Source organism: Hyaena hyaena, unplaced genomic scaffold, assembly GCF_003009895.1.
Source record: "Hyaena hyaena isolate Hyena2069 unplaced genomic scaffold, ASM300989v1 scaffold_113, whole genome shotgun sequence".
NCBI classification, from domain to species: domain Eukaryota; kingdom Metazoa; phylum Chordata; class Mammalia; order Carnivora; family Hyaenidae; genus Hyaena; species Hyaena hyaena.
Genome location: NW_024080745.1, coordinates 3,352,670 through 3,374,330, shown reverse-complemented (window position 1 = coordinate 3,374,330; position 21,661 = coordinate 3,352,670). Strand labels below are relative to the sequence as shown.

General features: G+C 39.2%; 1 protein-coding gene across 1 annotated transcript; it reads left to right on the top strand.

Moving 5' to 3' along the window:
• Positions 1-19,389: 19,389 nt before the first annotated feature.
• On the top strand, positions 19,390-19,867 carry LOC120234672 (E3 ubiquitin-protein ligase RBX1-like). The gene has a single exon (XM_039236626.1). The coding sequence runs from the start codon at positions 19,403-19,405 to the stop codon at positions 19,727-19,729; it is 327 nt and encodes a 108-aa protein (XP_039092557.1). The 5' UTR covers positions 19,390-19,402; the 3' UTR covers positions 19,730-19,867.
• The last annotated feature ends 1,794 nt before the right edge of the window (positions 19,868-21,661 follow it).

Sequence of the window (21,661 nt, the reverse complement as noted above, 5' to 3'; positions counted from 1 at the left end):
CTCATCTTTGAGCCAAAGTCAAGCTAGCCACAGTTCTCAGCTTCTGGTCCCACTAACTCCCCTTGAGGCCATTTGAACAGGTCAAACCCTCCTCTCCATAATAATACTTCACATATCTGATGAATCAAGTAATAATAACAGCAAACACTTACATGTAATGCTATGTGCCAGGCAGTTTTCAAAGTGTTTTACTTAATATTAATTTATTTAACTTTCTCAACAACCCAAAGTACTATTATCACTGGTACCATGGAAAACTGAGCCAGAGAGAGGTTAAAGATACTTGCCCTGCTCTCACAGTCACTGTTCAAGCAAGGATTTGAGTCCATTCAATCAATCACTATGTTACATAAGCTTTTCCTCCCTATTTCTTGCTCCTCCTTCAGCCACTCCTCATATGATCTGATTCTTTATCCCTTTCACCCTTTCCTTTGACTCACACTCCAGTTGGTCAATGCTGCTTTTAACAATCACTGTCAAAGACTTCGTTCATTGGGAAGCAGGCTCTGACACAGAGTTCACAGCATGCAGGATGTTTATGAATGAGCCCCCATGATGTCAACACCTGAGGAAGGTGAAAAGGACAGACAATGGGGCAAAACAGACCTAAGACATTCACTAAGTATATATCTTAGAATATTCACAGGTTACTCTGAAAATATAAACTATTTTCAGTGGAATGCATATAAGATTGGCTAAAATTTTGACTACATTAAATTAATAACATGCCCTATTTTTGTCCCAGATTTTAGCTAGGAAAGTTCAACCAGACCCCATTGTTAAAATATAATGGTGTTTGCTAAAGATGATAATGGAAATCATTTTACTGATTCAGGCTAATTAAGTAAAAACTTCTGGGTGCTTATACCTCTGCAGAGGTATGATTTATCTTCAAAATTAAAGCTATGTTGTCCTTGTAAGTGTTGGGAAAAAATCTACAAATCCCCTGTAAAGATTAGTAGGCCCCTTATTTGTACAAGTCCTTTTGTTTTTTAGTTTAATAATGCTACTGCTAGTTGATCAGCCAAGTTGTTTTTAAGAGTTCCACAGTATTTTGGCAAGTCTGTAAAGTAATAGATAATTAGTCCCCAGGATAAAAAGGAGTAGAATGCCACAGCCCCCACAAATCTGTTACTTCTCAGATGCCTATTACAGCATCTGCTCCAAATGCTATTAAAGTTAAACCTTGAATTTTTACCTTACTTATTCTTACAGTCTGTTTATCCACTGTTCATGTTTCAAAGCTGAATATATTTGTATTCTGGTTATTACATTATCCATTTCAGCAATCACAGTTTTTTACTTAGCTAGAGGAATTTCTACAGTACAAATATTAGAGATCATACAAAAGTATAAAAGGGAAATTTATGGGAATATTATTTTAATAATATATCATATGCATACAGAAATAAGAGAAATTTTCAAAGGGAACTTAAAAGCAGGTAAGTTAAAATAACAGGAAGTGAAATACGAGAAAGAATCATCTACCTGCTAAATGAACATACTCTCATTCAATGTAAACTCCAATAGAGCATTGTTCCTCCACATTGTTAAGTTTTCTGAAAAGATATTTTAAATGGTAATTCCCATCTTCAAGTTGAACTACTTCTACGAAGTAAGCCAGTCACATTCCTCAGATGCCAGCCTCTTAGTTACATTTCCCAGCAGGCAGTAGCCTCTCCCTCTCAAACCCAACAAAATTCAGGTAACCTTCTACAACACCAGACATAACTTCTTGCTCTTTGAAGTAGTCTAGCCCTGTCTGTTTCACTAAACTGACTCAATTCCTTTGTTAATTTTACATAAACATTCTCCATGGAAACAGCTCCTACTTTGTCAGGCTGAGAAAAGAGCACAAGAACTTGGCAGGGTGTATCCATTAGAATTATCTGTATTTTGTTTAACCCCCTTGAACTAATGAGTTTAATAGAAGTCAAAGAAGAATGGAAAGCTTATCAAATAAGCTGTTTTATATGGGCAGCTTTCCCATGAATGAACGCAAGATTTCCTATAAGAATTACATAATACGTGTTGCTCACTTTGCCGCAAGTCCTTATCTTGCCTATGATGTAAAGCTGAGCTGTAAGAGATACATGTCTAAAGAGAAGGGTCAGCAGGAGGCCCTGAACCAACTTTATAACTGCAAAGGGAAATTGACTAATCTTAGAAATTTGTTTTTCCTTCCTTGTCCTAGGCTTGATCCAACTGGAGGAAATTGACTGGTATTTCATGATTTTCCTTTACAATAAGCTGGGAGCAAGCTGCAGAGGAAACTGGTCAGGTCAGAGCAGAAAGGAAACTGCCTAGCACCTTCGTCAGTTTCCTGTTGCATCCAACTGATAGCAGAACAGAGAGGATGTGATGTTATAGGCGCTGGCCTTAGATTCCTAGATGCTGCTGATAAACACTGCCACCTTCCAATAGTGGCTAGTGATTCAGTTTTCTACCAACCTAATCTAGATTCAGACTTTAAAAAGTGCATCTTAACTACCCAGAAATATAAAATGCTTATCCTATGTAAGACATAGAGAGCCAAAGTTTAAAGTATTTCCTATACAAACAGCCCTCTGATGATCTACCAAACTCTAGATCGGTTTCCAGGGAAATTAACTCCTTGAGAATTCAGTCAGCTCATACAGACATTTCAATGGGAGAGCGGGGGGAAGGTCTTCTGATTTAGTCAGAGGTAGGGGTGTGTTTGTGACATTTTATTAGAAAATGTTTCCCAATAGGGCACATGACTCTACTACTCAAAAATGCCAATGACTTCCCCTCAATTTACAGAATGAAATTCTAGTTTATTTGCAAATCATTTGAAAGCCTTGTACAACATAGTCCTTACCTAACTTTCTAGAACTTCTTTCAAACTGTCTTAGTATTGTAATTAAAAAAAAACAAAAAACAAAGCTGTCTACATATTTTGTCCCACGCTTCTGATCTTTGTTTTAGGCCAGGTCATCCAAAATGATCTCACTATTGCTATTCTCCCCACATCTTGTCCATAATTCAAGTTCAAGTTGCTGTTTCTCTATCGTCTTCCCTAACCACTCCAGGTACAAAGAAATTGCATAAACTGTATAGTATTTCTTGCATCTACCTCTCACTTGGCTGTAAATCACTTCCCTAATGGAGCATATTTTGTGCTGTTTTGTTGTGTGGTTTAATTCTTGCATTCCCGTTTAAGGAATGTGTGCTTTTGTAATAATTCTGGAAGAAAGGTGATGTATTTTACTTTTTCAGATGTCTGGACTCCACCCAGCATAGGGTCTTCAATTCAGCAATACATATTTTAGATTAATTTATTGAAAGCACATGGTATTAAACAGGAACAGACACAACCATGTATAAACTTGAGTAGAATAATCTAGCATTACAATAAGATGATCATGGGTGTGGGGAATTTAAATAATTAGGTTCTTATATACCCCCAGATTTATAATTTGAGAGGAAATACCTTGACTATTTTCATCAACCAACCAACCTATTAAATAAACAAAAGCAAACCAAAAGCTCTTCTGAGTTTGGGTAATAATGATACAGTTTTGTCAATTGTTGCAAATGTACCATGCCAGTGTGGGATGTTGATGGTGGAGGAGTCTGTGTATGGGAAGGGGCGGGGAATGTACAGGAAGTCTCTCTGCTTTCTGATCAATTTTGCTGTAAACGTAAAACTGCTCTAAAAATAAAGTCTACTTGAGGGAAAAAAAAAATCTTCTGAGCATCTAGTGTACTAAACCTGTTTATATACCACACCAGATCACTCAGCAATATCTGGTCTCCACTCCCAAACCTCAGCCACTAGACACACTTTCATCATCACTGCGATAAAAAAAGGAGTCCCTGGGACACCTGGTTGGCTTAGTCAGTTGGGCATCAGACTTCAGCTCAGGTCATGATCTCAGGGCTCATGGGTTCAATCCCCGTGTCGGGGACTGTGCTGACAACTCAGAGCCTGGAACCTTCTTGGGATTCTGTGTCTCTGTTTCTCCCTGCACCTCCCCCACTCCTGGCACTCTGTCTCCCTCTCTGTCTTTCTCTCTCTCAAAAATAAATAAACATTAAAAAAAAAGGAGGAGTCCCCTGTTGTACTGTGTCATGTGACAAGAAGGGACCCTGTATGTGTACAGTAGTTGGACCCCTGGAGGTGCTGCTTTTATGAGGCTGCCCGTACTGGCTGGAAATCACAGAGGGGCAAATGGAGTTAATGCCCTTGTGGAGTAGACTTTAACCAGTGGGAGACAGGGGGCGGGGGAAACCCAACAGATAAATTGTCCCTAATCTCATCCATGGACTTCCTGTTTTCCTGTGGCCTCTCTGGACACCAAACACTGAGCAGTGTTTTGTTGTGAGTGGCCAGCTCAATAACACCTCCAATATTTACTCTCCTTCCTTCCAGACTTAGCTCCCCATGGTTGCACCCCTCTCTAAATGGTAGATATGTAAACTCTTAGCCCAGGCTCTATTTTCTAGGGAAGCTGAACATCTGACAAATGCCAAACCCTGTGCTTGGTGTTAGGGAAAAGATAGAATTCTATAGTTACAAATGCTCTTTTTACATTTTTTTTTAATAGGCAAATGCATTCACATGGCTCAAAAAAGTAAAGCCACAAGAGGGTAAACAGCAAAAAAATCCTTCCCACACACATGTGCCTGGTACATCATGTCTTTTGTACCTGTTTCCTTTCCAATAATAGATGTTGGAAATAGCATTTCAATCAGTAAATTAAAAACTACCACAAAATTTTGGCTGCATAGTTTTCTAGTATGTAGATGTGCCATAATTTACTTACTCATTGGACTATGGATGAACTTTAGATTCTTTCACTCTGATTGTATCACAAAGAATACAGACATAAATACCATTACATGTAAATTGTTTTGCATGTATATTGCATATCTATAAGGCTAACTTTCTAGAAATGAGATTTGTAGGTCAAATTGTATTTGCATATTACATGTCTTTAATAACAGTGTGTTGAAGTTTTTGCTTTTTGTCTATTTGGTTAGTGAAAAATGATATCTTAACATATAATTAAATTGTACCTCTCTTATTATAAGTGAGGTTAAATATATTTTAGATGTTCACCAGCCATTTGTTTTTCCTTTTCTGTGAACTATTTGTTTGTGAAGAAGTCTTCACCAAGGAAACAATCTTGGGCATCTCTATTTTTAAAACCCTGTGCACCAGACTCAAACTAAATTAAAGTGAGGACTTTAACACAACTCTCATATCACTACATGAGATTCTGCAGTTTCTAACGTCTCCGACTTGCAAAGTCTGGTCCCCACACTCGGCAACTTCACTGTCTAGCAATAAAGGAAGACGGTGGAGAGAAGGGAGTAAATCAGGCTAAAGAATATGCAGCTGTTCCAGGAGCACCTGGATGGGTCAGTGGGTTAAGGGTCCCACTCTTGATCCTGACTCAGGTCATGATCTCACAGTCATGAGATTGAGCCTGTGTTGGGCTTGGTGCTTTCAGCACAGAGTCTTCTTGGGTTCTCTCTTACCCTCGCTCTCTGCCCCTCCCCCAGCTTCTGCTTTCTCTCTCTCTCTCTCTCAAAATAAAAAAATAAACATAAAAAAAGAATATCTAGCCATTCCAATGAGAATGTCCAGAGAGGCAGGAAACACTTGACCAACGATACCTGATGCTGGGACCCAAAGGCTCAAGCTGATGGCTGAGTGCACTGCAGTATCAGGCTTGGCTTCTCCAAGCAGCATCAGGGCTTAATTGGAGGGGCATGGTGGGCAGTGTCCTGGTTCTAAGAAGAGGTCTCTAAGGATGAAGACTGACTCCAGCTAACAGTGGGCAGGGCTGGGACAGACAGACACTGAGACATTATAAGCATAAGACTAAAGCTATTTGCAAAATATTATGGGAACATAGAGAAGAGGATGGAAGTGGAGTTTAAAAAGGTCATACTCTAAGATTACTTTTGAACAAGGCCTTGAAGAATAAAGTGGAACAACCAGGCAGAGGAATGGTCCTTCTGCACTTCTGCACAAGGGGAACATAACGAGCTAAGGTGTAGAATCTGAGATCTTCTTCCTGTGAATGATGACTGATCCAGGGTGGCCAGAGAATAGTGACGGGTGTGTGTATGTGTGTGTGTGTGTGTGTGTGTGTGTGTGTACATGTGAGGGGTATGAGAGATGGGCAGAACCAGAGATGAGGTTGCCCTTTAATTAAAAGCATTTCTTCCTTATGATTCTTCTCAACTGAGCTCAAATTTCCTTATGAATTTCATTTGGCATAAATAAAAAGCCCTAGAATGAACATGGCTTGGGATGATGTAAACACAACCTATTTTAGGGAAAATAGAGGAGGAAGCTTACGGGTCAGAGAGACTTGTCCCTAGTTAGTCATGAGCCGCCTTCTTCCTCTCAAACAAAAAATCCCAGAGCAAGAAGGCTAATGGGTGTGTTTGTAAGGACACAGCAGCACAGCATGGTGGGGGCTGAATAAAACTTCTAAAAATACATGAGGAAATGTATATTGCTCTTCTATTTGTGGTAATTAAAACTACAGGAATAAAGAACAATAAAAAGGTAGCTACAAGGCGAGGTCAGTGAAGTGAAATTAGCCACATTTCAGAAGTCTGATGATACACAGTTACTAAATGCCCAGTAGGCTTTACTAATGAACACTCCAGAGCTGTAATCATTTTTTTTTAATGTGGTTGGTTTTAATAAGAAAAAGATATATGATAATGATGTTTTTCAAAGAGACATTGCCAAGGTTTATCCATGCCAAAACACTGAGCGAAAGTTTAATGTGAAATAAACCACAGAAAAGAGATAAGAGAGAGGCTTACAAAAGCTCTGTCATCTGCAGACACATTGGCACTCTCTATTTTTCTTTCAGCTCCTCCTGTTCCTCAATCCTTGATGTTTATATTATCCTCCCCTTTAAAACCCAACAATTTGCAGACTCCAGGGATAAAAAGCAAGAGCACTAAATTACCAAATCTTTACATATAAGGGAAAGGTAGTAACAGAGGTTCAAATGACCTCACTAATATCATACGACACCAGTCAGCCTTCCCCTGCAGATCCAGGTAATGGCCTGCCCACTCCTTCTTCCTTTGTAATGACTATCATCTATATCTTGCTTGCTCGGGGATGAAGGCCAAATCAGGTCAACAACTTCCCACCAGAACAGTAGGGAGGTAGGGGATGGATGCACTGATGCTTGGGTTCCAAGACCTAGTTGGGAACTGATTACACCAGGCAGGCTGGGTTAAGCCGGCTAAGATGCTGTCCCCATGCAGAAACCATAGCAGACACCTTGACCCACCTGCTCAAATGCCATTCCCTTTCTTTCCTGCTAACAAGCCTCAGTTCTGTTCAGGAAAACCTGCCCAGCACACAGGATGAGTGATAGCTGATCTATGCCAATCATGGTAAAACCGTTCTCCTTTGCCAATGATCGCCAAGATCTAGGAGTTGGCTTGTGACACCGACACAACTAGTACAGTGTAAGGAGAAGTTGGTCAAGGACTTGAAGGGGAGACTTTATTTCCTGACAAAATAAAGGAAAGGGAGGAGGAAATCCTTTTGTCTCCCTTCCCTTGCTTCCAGTTTGAATGCCTTTGTGTGTGGGGCGTTTCCCAGAGCGGTTGCAGCCCTGTGACAATCACTGAGACCTGTCTGACTCACGGAGGAGGCAGGGTGGATTCTGCCTTCTTTGATCACATTGTTGAATTACCAAACCACCCCTGAGACAAGCCTCTGCTTAAGTAAGCAACAAATGTACTTAGAGTCTTGGGTCACTATTTGTTAGGTCTTCTGTTTCTTGTGCTGAAAAAAACATACCACACCTGGTAGGAAGCAAACCAGTAACCCGGGAAGGAGACCTGGGTGAAGTCGGCAGGGTCAGGTGGAGCACTAAGTGGGAGAAGGGGGCCAGCCGCACATCAGCATGCAGTGTGAGACACAGTAGGGAGAACGTGCAGGACTGGGAGTGTGCCCTGGGATTTCCTGGAGACCTCCCTCAAGGTGCTTCTGGCTGTGTGAAATGGGTGGGACTGGCAGCTTAAACAGTCGTTCTGGAACCCACCGCTTCCTTGATTTCCTTCCCTGTGGCACACCTTAGCTCAGACCCTTGTCGCCTCACAGTTGCAGTCTTATATGTTTGCTGATGGGTTTCGTATCTTTGGTCCCTGCCCTCCAATCCATTCTGGACGTGGTAGTCAGATTCCCTACCAGTTATGTCATTCCCACTTTGAAACCTGCCATGGCACCTCGTTGGAAAACTGCACCTCTCTTAGACTTAGACTTCAGAGTCCTTCAGCGTCCTGTCACTCAACATATCAGGTTAGATTATGGTCTATTAAGAACAATTCCAAGTCACAACTTTTTGTCTCTCATAGTTCTTAGAACAGCATCTTACATGCAGTAATTTTCAGTAACATTCAAGACATACAGTTTTTTTAACCTTATTCTTTACCTCGCATCATATATTTTAGAGGAAACAATATTGGCTGGTGATTGGATGATATGACAATATCTACTGATTAGATAAGTGAATCATTTTAAGCATGCAATAAATAGCCATTATTCTTAAAAATTATGTCTATATTAATATTTTTTCATGCCAGTCGACTATAGTTTGTATGATCTTATGATTTTATGGTGATAGTGAACACCATTGAAAACGGTCATTAGGGTTGTTGATTTTAGTAAATTAACAAACTTGGGTAACTATGATATTTTGAATTTGTATTTCTGTTTGTTGTAATTTTTTATAATGATAATTTTTAACTAGCTCCACCTTTATAATTTCAAAAGCAGATTTTTTTTTATTGCAAAAGCAGAACTTTATTTCCTCAGTAGGTTTATTTAGCTCAACAATAGTCAGCTTCTTTGTTCACAGCATTATCATTTTATGTTTAGACCATTGCAAAAAACCCAGTTGGTATTTCTGTATCTTTTGCAGGTTCTTGATTCCCTAATTGTGCTCTTTCACCATTCTCTCCATCTAGAACACTCCCTTGTCTTCCCTTAACTTCACTTTAAATATTCTTCAAAGGTAGGTCCCAGTCTCACATGCCATGTGTGACCTTTCCTGACCCCTGTCATCTACAGTAGTTTCTCTCTCTTTTTTTCTTTGAGTTCCTATTGCACTCATTATGTGCATCACTCATCATGCTTGTTGACCTTTCACTGTTAAGTCTTCTTTTCAAATGTGCATGTGACCCAAAGTTTTCTAAGACTCAGCCTTCTCTTTAGTATTAACTAGAATAAATCAAGTTCCTATTGCATATAGCTCTCCTCTCCTGAGAACTCGAATTTACTGACTCTCATCTCTACTTCCAGACCTCTACTTCCAGCTCAATTCTTGATCTTCTCTCACCATCCTGCCTCCTGCATTTGCAGTGGTCCCTTAACTTCCCTGTTCCCCAAGGAGAGACACAAGCTCTTCTTCATTCATAAAAGCATCGCTAACACAAGGCTGTTTCATGTAATGGACTTTTACTAAATATTTGGGAATAATAGAGAGTAACTCAGCTTAGAACAGGAAGTGATGAAAAGCTCTATATGATAATTAAAATAATTACCAATTATTGAGCATTTAACATGGGCCGGATACTGTGCCAAGCATTTTGCAGACATTATTTTATTTAATATTTACAGCATCCTTATACCCACTATCATACAGCTGGTAGGTTAGGAAGCCATCCGTCACGTCCAAGACTTTCTAGCTTTAGAGCCTGCCATAATCTTTATTATTCCTAAAGTTCAAGGTCCTCAAAGAATCTCTTACTGTATTAGGAGAGTGTGTGGCCACCTCTCCATGTTTACTCCATTTTCTTTCTCTCCTTCTTAGGGAACTTCGATTTTGTTCAGGAATCCACCTTCTTCAAGCCCCACCCCTGGGAGCTGCATCTTGATTCTTCTTAGCAATTATGATTAGCAGTGATTGGTGTCGGCTTGGGCATGTAATGCATTTTGGCCAATAAGACATGCAAAGAAATCTTTTCGGTTGCTTCTAGGAAAAGTTTCCTCTTCCCAAAAGAGATACTCAGAAAGTGGTAGTCTCCTCCTCTGACCATTGTCTTGTGCGAAGGTCATAAGTGGTGCTGTAGCCAACTTATAAAGGTGAGAGCATTTCTCCCTGAGGGCAAAGGGAACACAACAAAGGGTCCAAAGAGGAAAGATAGAATAAAACCTGGTGTTTATTGTTGGCCCACCAAAGCATCTAATCTTAAACATTCCTACCTCTGGGTTTCTTGGAATAATAGTATAATGATTTATATCCATTTTGAGTTTAGTTTTCTGTTACTTATAATGAAAATACCCTAATGAATACTTTGGCTTCTTCTAAGACTCCAGCCTAATGTTATTGCAAGGATTCATTCTACCCTGCCCCAACCATCTGCAGCCCTCTTTGAATCCCAGGCTCCCCAAATCTATTTTCTAAATGTCAGAGAAAACCTCCCCAAATTCTAGTACTTCACTGTGGAGAAAAGTATTTGTCTCAGCTTCATACTTCTAGCCTCCGGTGTCACCTCCCCACCACTTCATTACCAAAAGCCCTGAGTTTTCCTAAAGAATTCTTCCTGGGGTGCCTGGGAGGCTCAGTCAGTTAAGCATCCAACTTCAGCTTAAGTCATGATCTCGTGGTTCACGAGTTCGAGCCCCGCATCTGGCTCTGTGCTGATAGCACAGAGCCTGGAGCCTGCTTTGAATTCTGTGTCTCCTTCTCTCTCTGCCTCTCCCCAGCTCACGCTCTGCCTCTCTCAAAAATAAATAAATAAACATTAAAACATTTTATAAAATAAAAAAAAAGAATTCTTCCCTAGAGATGAAATGCTAAAGACCAAGAGTCCTATGACCTAAGTTTGAATCTCAATTCCATTTCTTGCTAGCTGTAAAAACTTTGACATGTTGCTTTAATTTTTCAGAGGCTCACCTTCTGTCAAAGGAGAAAAATAATTGGAGAGTTGTTGTGAGGATCAAATGACATCCATCCAATGCCTTCAAAATAGCACCTGGCACTCCCTAACCTTCAAGATAAAATGCTGATTGGAAGTAAAGGAAACTAGCTAGGGTAGGCCAAAAAGGAAATTTCCATTCACTGCATTAGCTCATAGAATGGAAAGCCTAGCTCAATAACCTGGCTCAGAAAAAGCTGGGACTGGGGCAGACTTGCAGATTCAGAGAGCAAGCAAAAAATGATCCTTTTGTTTTTTCATTCCTCTCCTCTAGATTCAAATTCCTGAGAGCAAGCATCTGATTGGCCTAACTTGGATCAGACCCACCTCGAAGATCAGGCCCACCTTATGGTTTGGCTGGAAAAGTACTTTGGTTAATGCTGTCACAGACCATCTCCAGCAATAACCCAAAGTAAATGTGGAGTGCTATCACCAGAATAAGGAGTAAAGTGAAAAGCCAACTAAGTTCAATCGTTACTCCATATCTGTTATCTTATGTTTATAGGATAAGGATTATGTCTAATCCCACCTTGTTGCCTAATATCCTAATTCAACCATTATCAGTGTCCAAGATTTGTTGGTTGTTCTTAAATAACTTGACTTATAACACTGATCATTCATATTTTTAAGGTTTGATCCAAAAGAAAACAAAATCCTTTTTTGGCTTTTTTAAGCTTAAGAAATCTGTTAATGATAATTATAAAAGGGTATAACAAGATTTTTTTTGAAGGGAGGGCAGTAGACTAAAGGTGCGCTGTTAACCAAAAGCTAATACTGGGGCACCTGAGTGGCTCAGTCAGTAAGGCACCTGACTTCAGCTCAGGTCATGATCTCATGGTTTGTGTGTTTCAGGCTCACATCAGCCTCTGTGCTGACAATCCGGAGCCTGCTTTGGATCCTTTGTTTCCCTCAATCTCTGTTCCTCCCCCTCCTCTGCTCGTGCCCTCTCTCTCTCCCACAAATAAACATTAAAAAAAATAATTAGAAAGCAGCAATATTAAAGACAAAGATTGGAGGAAAGCATAGACAATTGGGGACACCATGGTCAGCCTATCTTCATCCTTTTCTGAATTTTGCATAGATTTCAGCCCTAGAGGATGAAATAAAAGGGGATTCGAGGTTGGTGAAAAAACATCTCAAATATCTAATTGGGTCTTTTTGTTTAATCTTCAGAGGAAGTGCTCTTTTGACCTCAAGCACGATCAAAAAGAAGGCAAGAGCCTTAGAGAAAGTATTAACTTCACTGCTTATCACTTCTTTTATTCCACATTTTCAACTATTGGTTTGTGTCCACTTTTCCTTATAAACATATTTTGCCTGGATCCCAGTCACCTTTTGGCTAAACTGCCACCACTGCCCATCTCCCGACAGCTTATTCTTGTTGTATTCTTTTCTGTGAAATCAGAGTGTAGGTCAACTTCCTCAAGCATTATTTGGCCTCTTGCCTTTCAATTCATACTTAAACTCCCAATCCAGCTGTGAGAGCAATTTGGCTGAGACATCTGTTGTCCCTTTGTTCATCAGTGATGAGTCTACTGATCTGATTGGCGAGGCAGATGTCCCCCTTCTTTCCTCACCGCTCCCTGTGCACCCCTCCCTGCAAAACTGTACACTTGTAAGTAAGGACAAATAAACAGGAAGGGAAGCCATGGTCTTGGGTAAGCTTGTTTAAGGAAATAGTAGAGAATAAGAGGAGAGGAGGGGCTTGGGACCAAGTTCCAGGGAACTTCAACATTAAACAGCTAAGTGGTAGACATTAAGCTCAGGATAAAGCAGAGAAATGGAAGTCAGGGAGGTCAGAGGAAAACCAGGAAAAACAATTGTGGAAGCTAAAGAAAGAGAGGGCTTCAAAAACTGGAGAGGTCATATACAAAATGTGGTAGATACACATACAATGGAATATTACTCAGCCTTTAAAAGGAAGGAAATTCTGACTCATGCTACAGCATAGGGGAACTTTGAGGACATTATGCTAAGTGAAATAAGCCAGTCATGAAAGAACAAATCCTGTGTGAGTCCACTTACATGAAGTACCTAGAATCGTATTCATTGAGACAGAGAGTAGAATGGTGGTTACCAAGGTCTGAGAGAGTTTTTGTTTATTGGGGTTATTGTTTAATGACTATAGAGTTTTCCTTTGGCAAGATAAAGAGAGTGCTGTGGATGGAGTGTAGTGATGGTTGCAAAACAATATGAATGTAGTTAATGCCACTGAACTGTATACTTAACGGTAGTTGAGACAGTAAATTTTGTATTATATGTCTATCTTTTCTGTATCATGTGTATTTTAGCACAATTTTTTTTTATTTTTTTTTTAATGTTTTTATTTATTTCAGAGAGAGAGAGAGAGAGAGACAGCGTGAGCAGGGGAGGGTCAGAGAGAGAGGGAGTCACAGACTGAAACAGGCTCCAGGCTCCGAGCTGGCAGTCAGCACAGAGCCCGACGCGGGGCTCGAACCCACGAACCGCGAGATCATGACCTAAGCGAAAGTCGGACGCTCAACCGACTAAGCCACCCAGGCGCCCCCACAATTTTTTTTTAAAAAGGAGAGAAGTCAACAGAGTCAGATGCTGCCGACAGGTCAGGTGTAAGGAGGACTGAAGTGTCCCCTGTGTTTAGCGTCTTGGAGATTGCTAGTGACAAGAGCTAGGAAGGATCTTGCCTATGTTCTGAGCGACTTTAGTATCCACACCTAATTGTCCAAGCATATTTTCTGGCTCATAACTGACTTTTAGTAAAAGCAAGTCAAGACAGACTCAGGCCCTCTCTGGTTCCATGGTTGCCTGCTCCTCCTCTTCCTGCCCTCGCTTAATGCATTTCCTTCTCCTGGTCTGCTCTCTGTGGCTTCCACACATATTTTATCATTTTCTGCAAAAAACAAACAAACAAACAAACAAACACCTTAGGACTTACACGTCCTGTTTCCAACTACTTACGCCTCCTCTCTGCCAGCCTGTATCTCTCCCCTGCTTCCAAACAGTAGCTAAACACTTCCCTCCTCCAAAGTCTTTAAGCTAATTCTATCTGGCCTCAAAAAGTCTAACAATTGTTTTCATCTCCATTATCCACTATAATCTTTTCTCTTATAAAGAATGGTAAAATTGTTGTCATTCCTTCAACAATTATTTACTAATTTACTATTGCGTAAATATTCGCGGAGCCTCTACTCCATATGAGGTATTGTGATAGTTACTAGAGATACAGTCCCTGCCCTCAAATAGCTCATGGTCCAGTGAGGAGACTTTATATTCTCCTGGGCTTGGTACAGAGTTTTTATCTTGAGCTTAAACTTTTAAAATATCAATGGTCAAAAAAATATATCTTTATAGAAAGACTTACAACTATTTTGGGAAACAATATAGTTTTACAATTTTAGTAGGAACCCCTTCCCATTTCTGATAAATTAAGTATGCTATAAATTTACCACTCCGGCCTTGTCATGTACCGAGAGTATAACTTCTACAACAGAACTTTCTCAACTCCCCTACACATACTTTTGCCCTAATAAAACTGAATTACTTTATTTTTCCATTTCTAAAATGCATTATAAGACACATCATCAATTAAATAACATTTTAGAGGAAAAAAGATACAACCATAGTATCTTCAGATAGTCATTATAAGACACATGCCAATTATACCAAGTTGGATATGTTAAAAATGGAAGGAAGACGTAGGAGAATGAAGTACGCATCTTAAGTTCAAAGATGTACAGTGTTTATTGCTTTCAGAAAATGCTTTGTGTGTCCTAGGCTCCATATATCTGCTGATGCTTTTCTTTCTGTTTGGAACATCTCTCGTTTCTCTACCCTTTCATAACCCTATCCATTTCTTCAGGATTCCTTCCTTCCTCTCATGAAACCTGTTCTGATCCTGCCAACCAAATGGGATCTTTTGTTTGTTCATTGGTTTATTCAACAAATATATATTGAATGTCTGCTCTGTTCCAGGCACTGTTCTAGGAATCAAGGAGTAAATGGAAGACAAGAAAAACAGATATAGTCTTATCTTCTTGGAGCTTATATTTTACATAGGGAGACAGATAAAAAACAAGTAAACTAACAAACAAATGAGATAATCATGAATTGTATTAAGTACCATGAAGAAGAACAAGAAGCTGAAATGTCTCCTCTGTGATGAGCAGTCAGGAAAGGCCTCCACAAAGAGGTAAGAACATAAGCTGAGGCCTCCAAGGGAAAGGAGATATTGTCCATATCATGTAGGGGGAAGAGCATCCAGGTTCAGGGAATAACAGGTGCAAAGACCATGGGGTGGGGTTGAGTTTATGTGTTTAGGGAATACACCTTTTTTTCCTTTGAATCTCCAGAGCATTTTATATCATTCTTTGGGGTTCACACTAGTCTCCCTTGATCATAGTTCTTGTTATCATTTTCTTATTCTCATTCCCATGCCTTATGAATTAGTAAATTCTTTTTTTTAATGTTTATTTTTTTTGAGAGAGAGAGATAGGGCACGAGCAGGGGAGAGGAGGAAGAGAGACAGGAAAACACTGAATCTGAAGCAGGCTCCAGGTTCTGAGCTATTAGAACAGAGCCCAACATGGGGCTCGAACCCATGAACTGTGAGATCATGACCTGAGCCAAGAGATGCTCAACCGGCTGAGCCACCCAGGTGCCCCATAAATTAGTAAATTCTTCAAAGCAAGGACTGAGTCTAATTTATCTATGTGTTCCTTACAGTGCCTAAGACAATACAGTGCACAAACTAAATGCTCAGTAACTTTTTTTTTCATTCCATAAGCCTACAAACTTAGGCCATATTTACTGAGTCTGTTATATAATTGTTTACTAATCTACATTTTAATTGAATACATTGGTTTTTTTTTACCAAAGGTTGCTATATCAGCAATATTAATTCTTCACAATATTTGCTGTAAAATGTTACTGAAAACATTATTCAATATATTATTCAATGTACCCTTTATAAGTGCCTTTTGGAATTCAGAGCAAGCAAAAACTTTACTTATGAACTAATTTCTTCTTCCCTTCTGAAACCAAGATTTATATGATGGATTACATTTTATCTTACTGTTGTAACAGCTAAAAAACTAAAAACCAATTCAGCCATTTAATTTGAACAATTAAAATAATAGTTTATCTATATGATTGTAATATTTATATATTTCTCAGATTCTGACTTTTCTCCTTATAATGAATAATGTCACAACTTGCCAGGTGCTGTGCCAAGTGCTTAACGTGAATTATCTCATTTAATCTTTACAACAATCTTGAAAAACTGAGGCTTCAAATAATGTCAAACAGATTGTAAGTACTAGAGCCTGGATTGAATCCAGGTAGTTTGACTTTTCCTCTGAACTATATTCTAACATCACATGGGGTATTGTAAAATAATTTGGGGAAAGAGAAGGAGAAAAAATATATATGTATGCTTACATGTCCACATTTATATTTACACAAAATTATTTTAATTGAATTAAAAAATAAAATACAGATATTGATGACCTATCTCACACACCATTATATTTGGTGGCTATAATGAAATATACCAAGAGACTGCTAACCCTTTGATTATTTGATATAAGTGAGTACAAACTAATGACAAAGAATTTTTTTATGCAGTTTGAATACACAATTAAATTTAGGAGCTAAAAAATTTTACTTTAAAATTTTATCAGACTATGAACTTGGATAAAGAATCCCACAAACTCTCAAGTTCAAAACATGGCCCAGCTCACTGCAATAAATTTCAAAGTGGAAGTTCCCAGATGCACTGCAGTAAAATTCTCTTAGATAATATTTACCATGTTTTAATATAAGATTTTTTCTCAACAGGGAATTGGATCATGGGCTTCTGGCTCTTTCAGACACTCAAGTTGAGCTCATCAGGAGAATTTTACACTTAAATAACTGCATTCTCTGTCAGCCAAGATTGCTTTTGCATTTTTATAGAAATATTTATAGAGAGAAAGGAATTATGGGCATTTATTCCCAAGGCAAATGCTATCTTTTAGAGCAGTGTTCAAGGCTATCTTTTTTTCACTCATGACAAGAGTGCACATGGGCACAAGTAAGAAAACAGGGCTATTAATACATTGAGAACTGAAAAAAAATGCCAGCAAATTTGTTTCCCTTCACCAAAGCTACAGAGACCAGAAAGCTCTGTAGGAGAACCTGTTTGAGGAACAAAGCCACAGAAGGAAATCCTCCCAGGGCATTAGGACTCCTTTAGGGTGAGCAATAGTTTTTCATTTGCAGAAAGAACAGGTGTTTCCCCAGGGGAAAAAAAAATGTAGAGCCAATATATAATTGGAAAATGGCAAAAGCTGGATTGCTGAAGGGTAATTCAAGAGGATGATAGAATACCCACACATCTATTACATAGTATATTTTGCTTATCTGTCACTAAAATGGCTTATCTGTTACTAAGATTACCTGATAATAATTTTGAGAGCTCGGGGAGGTGGAAAGAATTGTTTGCAACTGCTACAAAGATATCACTCTTTTCTCTTTCATTTTGGAAGGATTAGTAGAAAAAAGCACAATTTGATTCCAGCATATGATCAAGGTGGTCAGATTGAATCAAATGAGCAAATTTTAGTATGGCCAAGGGCAGCAGAAAAAAAATATGCTCTCTAAAGACAAGGAAATGATGGCATAAGATGGTTGCTGAAAAGATTGGAGAGATCTTAGAGGCTAGAATATGTGCACAAGTCAGCACCATGAAGGGCTGTACAAATCAGGCACGTGCTATCAAAACAAAGGTTTGCCATGCAGGAATTCCAGGATGGCTTTGCCTATTGTCAAACTATTGTGTTAATGGGATGAGGTTCAGGGGAGAAACCAATTAATTATGTCTAAGTATTTTTCCTCTGCAGACTTTCAACACGTTGCTGTGTGTTAGAGTCTGCCAACTCGGTGAGTCTTTCAAAACCTCATTCAGTATTTTATCAGTCAACCAACATCTACCGGGTGCCCATTAACTGCCAGACACAGTGCTGTGCTGGGAGTATTCAGGGACAAATAAAAAAAGGAATTTAGAGAAGGGAGTGGTGTGATCAGGTCTCAGAAAAGTTGTTTCATACTGCTCAAAACCCCAAGAGCTTGTCTTTCATGAAAAATATTCGTTAGTTTCTAATAGAAAATTTTAAGGATCTGGATCGTGAATTGGGCCTCCATTCCTGATAAACACCCACTGGGGAGCCGAAGCCATGGATCAGAAGACTCTGGAAATACAGACTCTGGAAATAGAGCAAAGATTGCTGGAAGAGAGCTGGATTTGTTTGTAAAATGGTACCTTCCCCAAAGATACTTTTATTCATTTCTCTTTATTTTTTTTTAATGTTTATTTATTTTTGAAAGAGACAGAGACAGAGTACAAACACAGGAGGGGCAGAGAGAGGTAGACATAGAACCCAAAACAGGCTCCAGGCTTTAAACTGTCAGCTCAGAGCTGGATGCAGGGCTCAAACTCATGAACCACGAGATCATGACCTGAGCCAAAGTTGGTAGGTAAGGAGACTTGGGTTTGAATTATAACTCAGCCACTCACTGTGTGATACTGGACAAGTTGCTTATATTTTCTGAGTTTCAAACTCCTCATCCATAAAATGACAGGAATAGTACTTGTCTCACAGAATCTTTCTGAAAATAAAATGATATATCTAAAGCAGATAGCCCAACTAGTTCTTAACTATTAGCCCAATAATTATCCTATTATATTTTGAAAGTATCTGTTCTTAAATCAAAGTGACATATAATCTTTTGACTTCTGCAAGTCTCATTTTTTCCCCAATATTCTGTTTTGTTTTAATACGTAATTCATATTCTAAAAATAATAGAACAATATTCAGAAAGTTTGAGAATTAGAAGGAAAGAAACAATAATTCCTAAATTTGCTCTCCTAATATAATGATTAAATATTAAAATTATTCCTGACATGAGATTTACAGGTATCTGTCTATATGCCATCTGGCTGAAATTAAAAGGAAAAAAGGACTTCTAAGTATGGCACTTTTTGATTTGATATGCATTGTTCTGTGGTGATGGGCTATGAAAGCCAGACTGCGTACTACAATTCTGGCTCATGGCAACTAGCAGGTAAAGTGCTGAAGAAACACCTTGAGGTCTCTACCCAGAAAACACATGAAACTATGAGGTGGTTTTTGATGTGGGAAACAAAAGCAAAAGAAAAAAAAATTAAATTTTCTTACAACTTACAGCCCATTGACAAGTCCTTGAAACAGGCAGAGTCTAACATTCCTCCAGGAATTCCCAATTGTCTTAATGTTAACGCCGTGCTAGGGGGAAGAACTGTTACCTGACAGAGATCACAGGCAGGCAGGACTTGAGTCTCCATCAGTTTGCAACTGTCTTAATGATTTACAAGAAAAAAGCTATTTTATCAATAGTTTGCCCCCTCAGAATCCTGGAAACCTTGTTTCCAAAATACCTTAGAGACTGAGACAGACCGTGTGTTTCCAAAATGGCGGCAGCGATGGATGTGGATACCTCGAGTGGCACCAACAGCGGCGTGGGCAAGAAGCGCTTTGAAGTGAAAAAGTGGAATGCAGTAGCCCTCTGGGCCTGGCATATTGTGGTTGATAACTGTGCCATCTGCAGGAACCACATTATGGATCTTTGCATAGAACGTCAAGCTAACCAGGCGTCTGCTACTTCTGAAGAGTGCACTGTTGCGTGGGGAGTCTGTAACCATGCCTTTCACTTCCACTGCATCTCTTGCTGGCTCAAAACACGGCAGGTGTGTCCGTTGGACAACAGAGAGTGGGAATTCCAAAAGTATGGGCACTAGAAAGAGAATTCTTCCATCGAGCTCAACTGTTCTGTTATCCATTTAATGACTTGCCCTCCTGTTACTTAAGTGTAAATTAGATAGAACTGTGTCTTTTCTGCTTTGTCTTCAGTTTGCTATTCCTGCAGCCATATTGTATTCGGTGTCAAAATTCGTTGGATTCTAAAAAAAAACAAAAAACAAAAAATAAATTAAAAAAAAAACAAAAATACCTTAGAGACAGTCTATCTCTACCGCCCCCCCAACTTGAAAATGTATATAATCAGCCACTCCACTATCCCAGCGCAGCTCTTTCTCTCCATGGGTCCTGCCCTGTGCTTTAATAAAACCAGTTTTTTGCTTCAAAGATGTCTCAAGAATTTTTTCTTGGCTGTTCGCTCCAAGCCCCAATGCTTCAAACCACATTGGTTCTGTTATTTGTTTTGTTTTGTCTTGTCTTGTTTTGAGAAGACTCCAATTTAGAAAGGTTGGAATTTCCCAAAAGCTTGCATTTCTCCCAACACTCCTGTCTAAAGGCTTCTAATTGCATTATTAGGCAAAAGAAGCCACAGACAAGCCTGGTGCTTTTAAGTGGTCAAGTTAAATGCCAGCTTGGAATAAGGAATAATAAAGAACGAGTGTCTTTGCAAAATTACATACTTTGTTCTGGATATACTAACATTTTGTCAGTTAGTCTAAATCAGAATATGGAGGAATTTGCAATTATGTCATTTTCTTCTTCAGCAAAAAAGTACCATTTTCTGATGTTTATGTGTGAAATATGTGTTGAAGAAATTTTAAATAATTTTATTTTATGAGACTCTTTCGGAAACCTCAAAAGCCCTGAATTATCTGGAATGGTAAAGAGTTACTTCTTCAAGTAAAAACCATGCATGCAGGAGCACCTGGGTGACTCAGTCAGTTAAGCGCCTGACTCTTGATTTTGGCTCGGGTCATGATCTTATGGTTCATGAGTTAGAGACCCACATCGGGCTCTGTGCTGACAGCATGGAGCCTGCTTGGGATTCTGTCTCCCTCTCTCCCTACCTCTCCTCCCCTTGCTCTCTGTCTGTCTCAAAAATAAGTAAATAAGAATTTACCAAACAACCCCCACAAAATTTGCAAACAGAATTTTGGAACTATGGCGCACATGCGGTATTCAGCAACACATCTGGTTTTTCCACTTTGATGAAGAAAGAAGCTCAACACATCACCATGAGTCAGTGCTTACTACATCACCTCGCATAGGCATCAAAGCCTTTGCCAAGAGTCCTGAAGAGGTTTTGCCTATTGCTGCAGAAGTAGTCAATTTCTCCAGGCTGTTTGACTCATGGTGATTTAAAGAAATTTTTGTCAAGAAATGGAAGCAGGATATGAAGTTATTCATTGGAGTTCACTCCTAAAATAATTCTGTAGGAAGAAGTCATTTGTAGCTTTGATATATTTGAACATTTTATTTTTTTAAGTAATCTCTATACCCAATATGGGGCCTGAACTCACGACCCTAAGATCAAGAGTCACGTGGTCTACAGACTGAGCCAGCCAGGTACCCCTTGGCTTTGACATCTTTGATCACATGAATAAGGTAAGGATTTTTTTGGCATGAGATCCGGAGGATGACATTTTGAAACTAAAACACACACACACACACACACAGAACCCCAAAAGCCCTTTTGGCCAAGTTACTACTGTGGGATTGGAAACAGACAAATATGAGCCTTTCACATGCAGGAGGAGATTCTCCTGGATCCATTCAAGAGTGAGGGAACTAGTCAATTTCTCATAAGGCAGAAATGTACAGATACCTGGAAACACTATAGAACTTCTCCAAAGGTTAGTTATGCTCATTTGATTTTAAAATTGAAATGTGAATTTTAACCATGTTCTTGCTGATGTATGTATCATTGATGATGCAGATGTGGCAAAAATGACTAAATTCATTGACCTGAGGAT

Bases quoted from the DNA above. Each gene is read 5' to 3' on its own strand.
- LOC120234672 (XM_039236626.1), top strand. From the start codon at position 19,403: ATGGCGGCAGCGATGGATGTGGATACCTCGAGTGGCACCAACAGCGGC.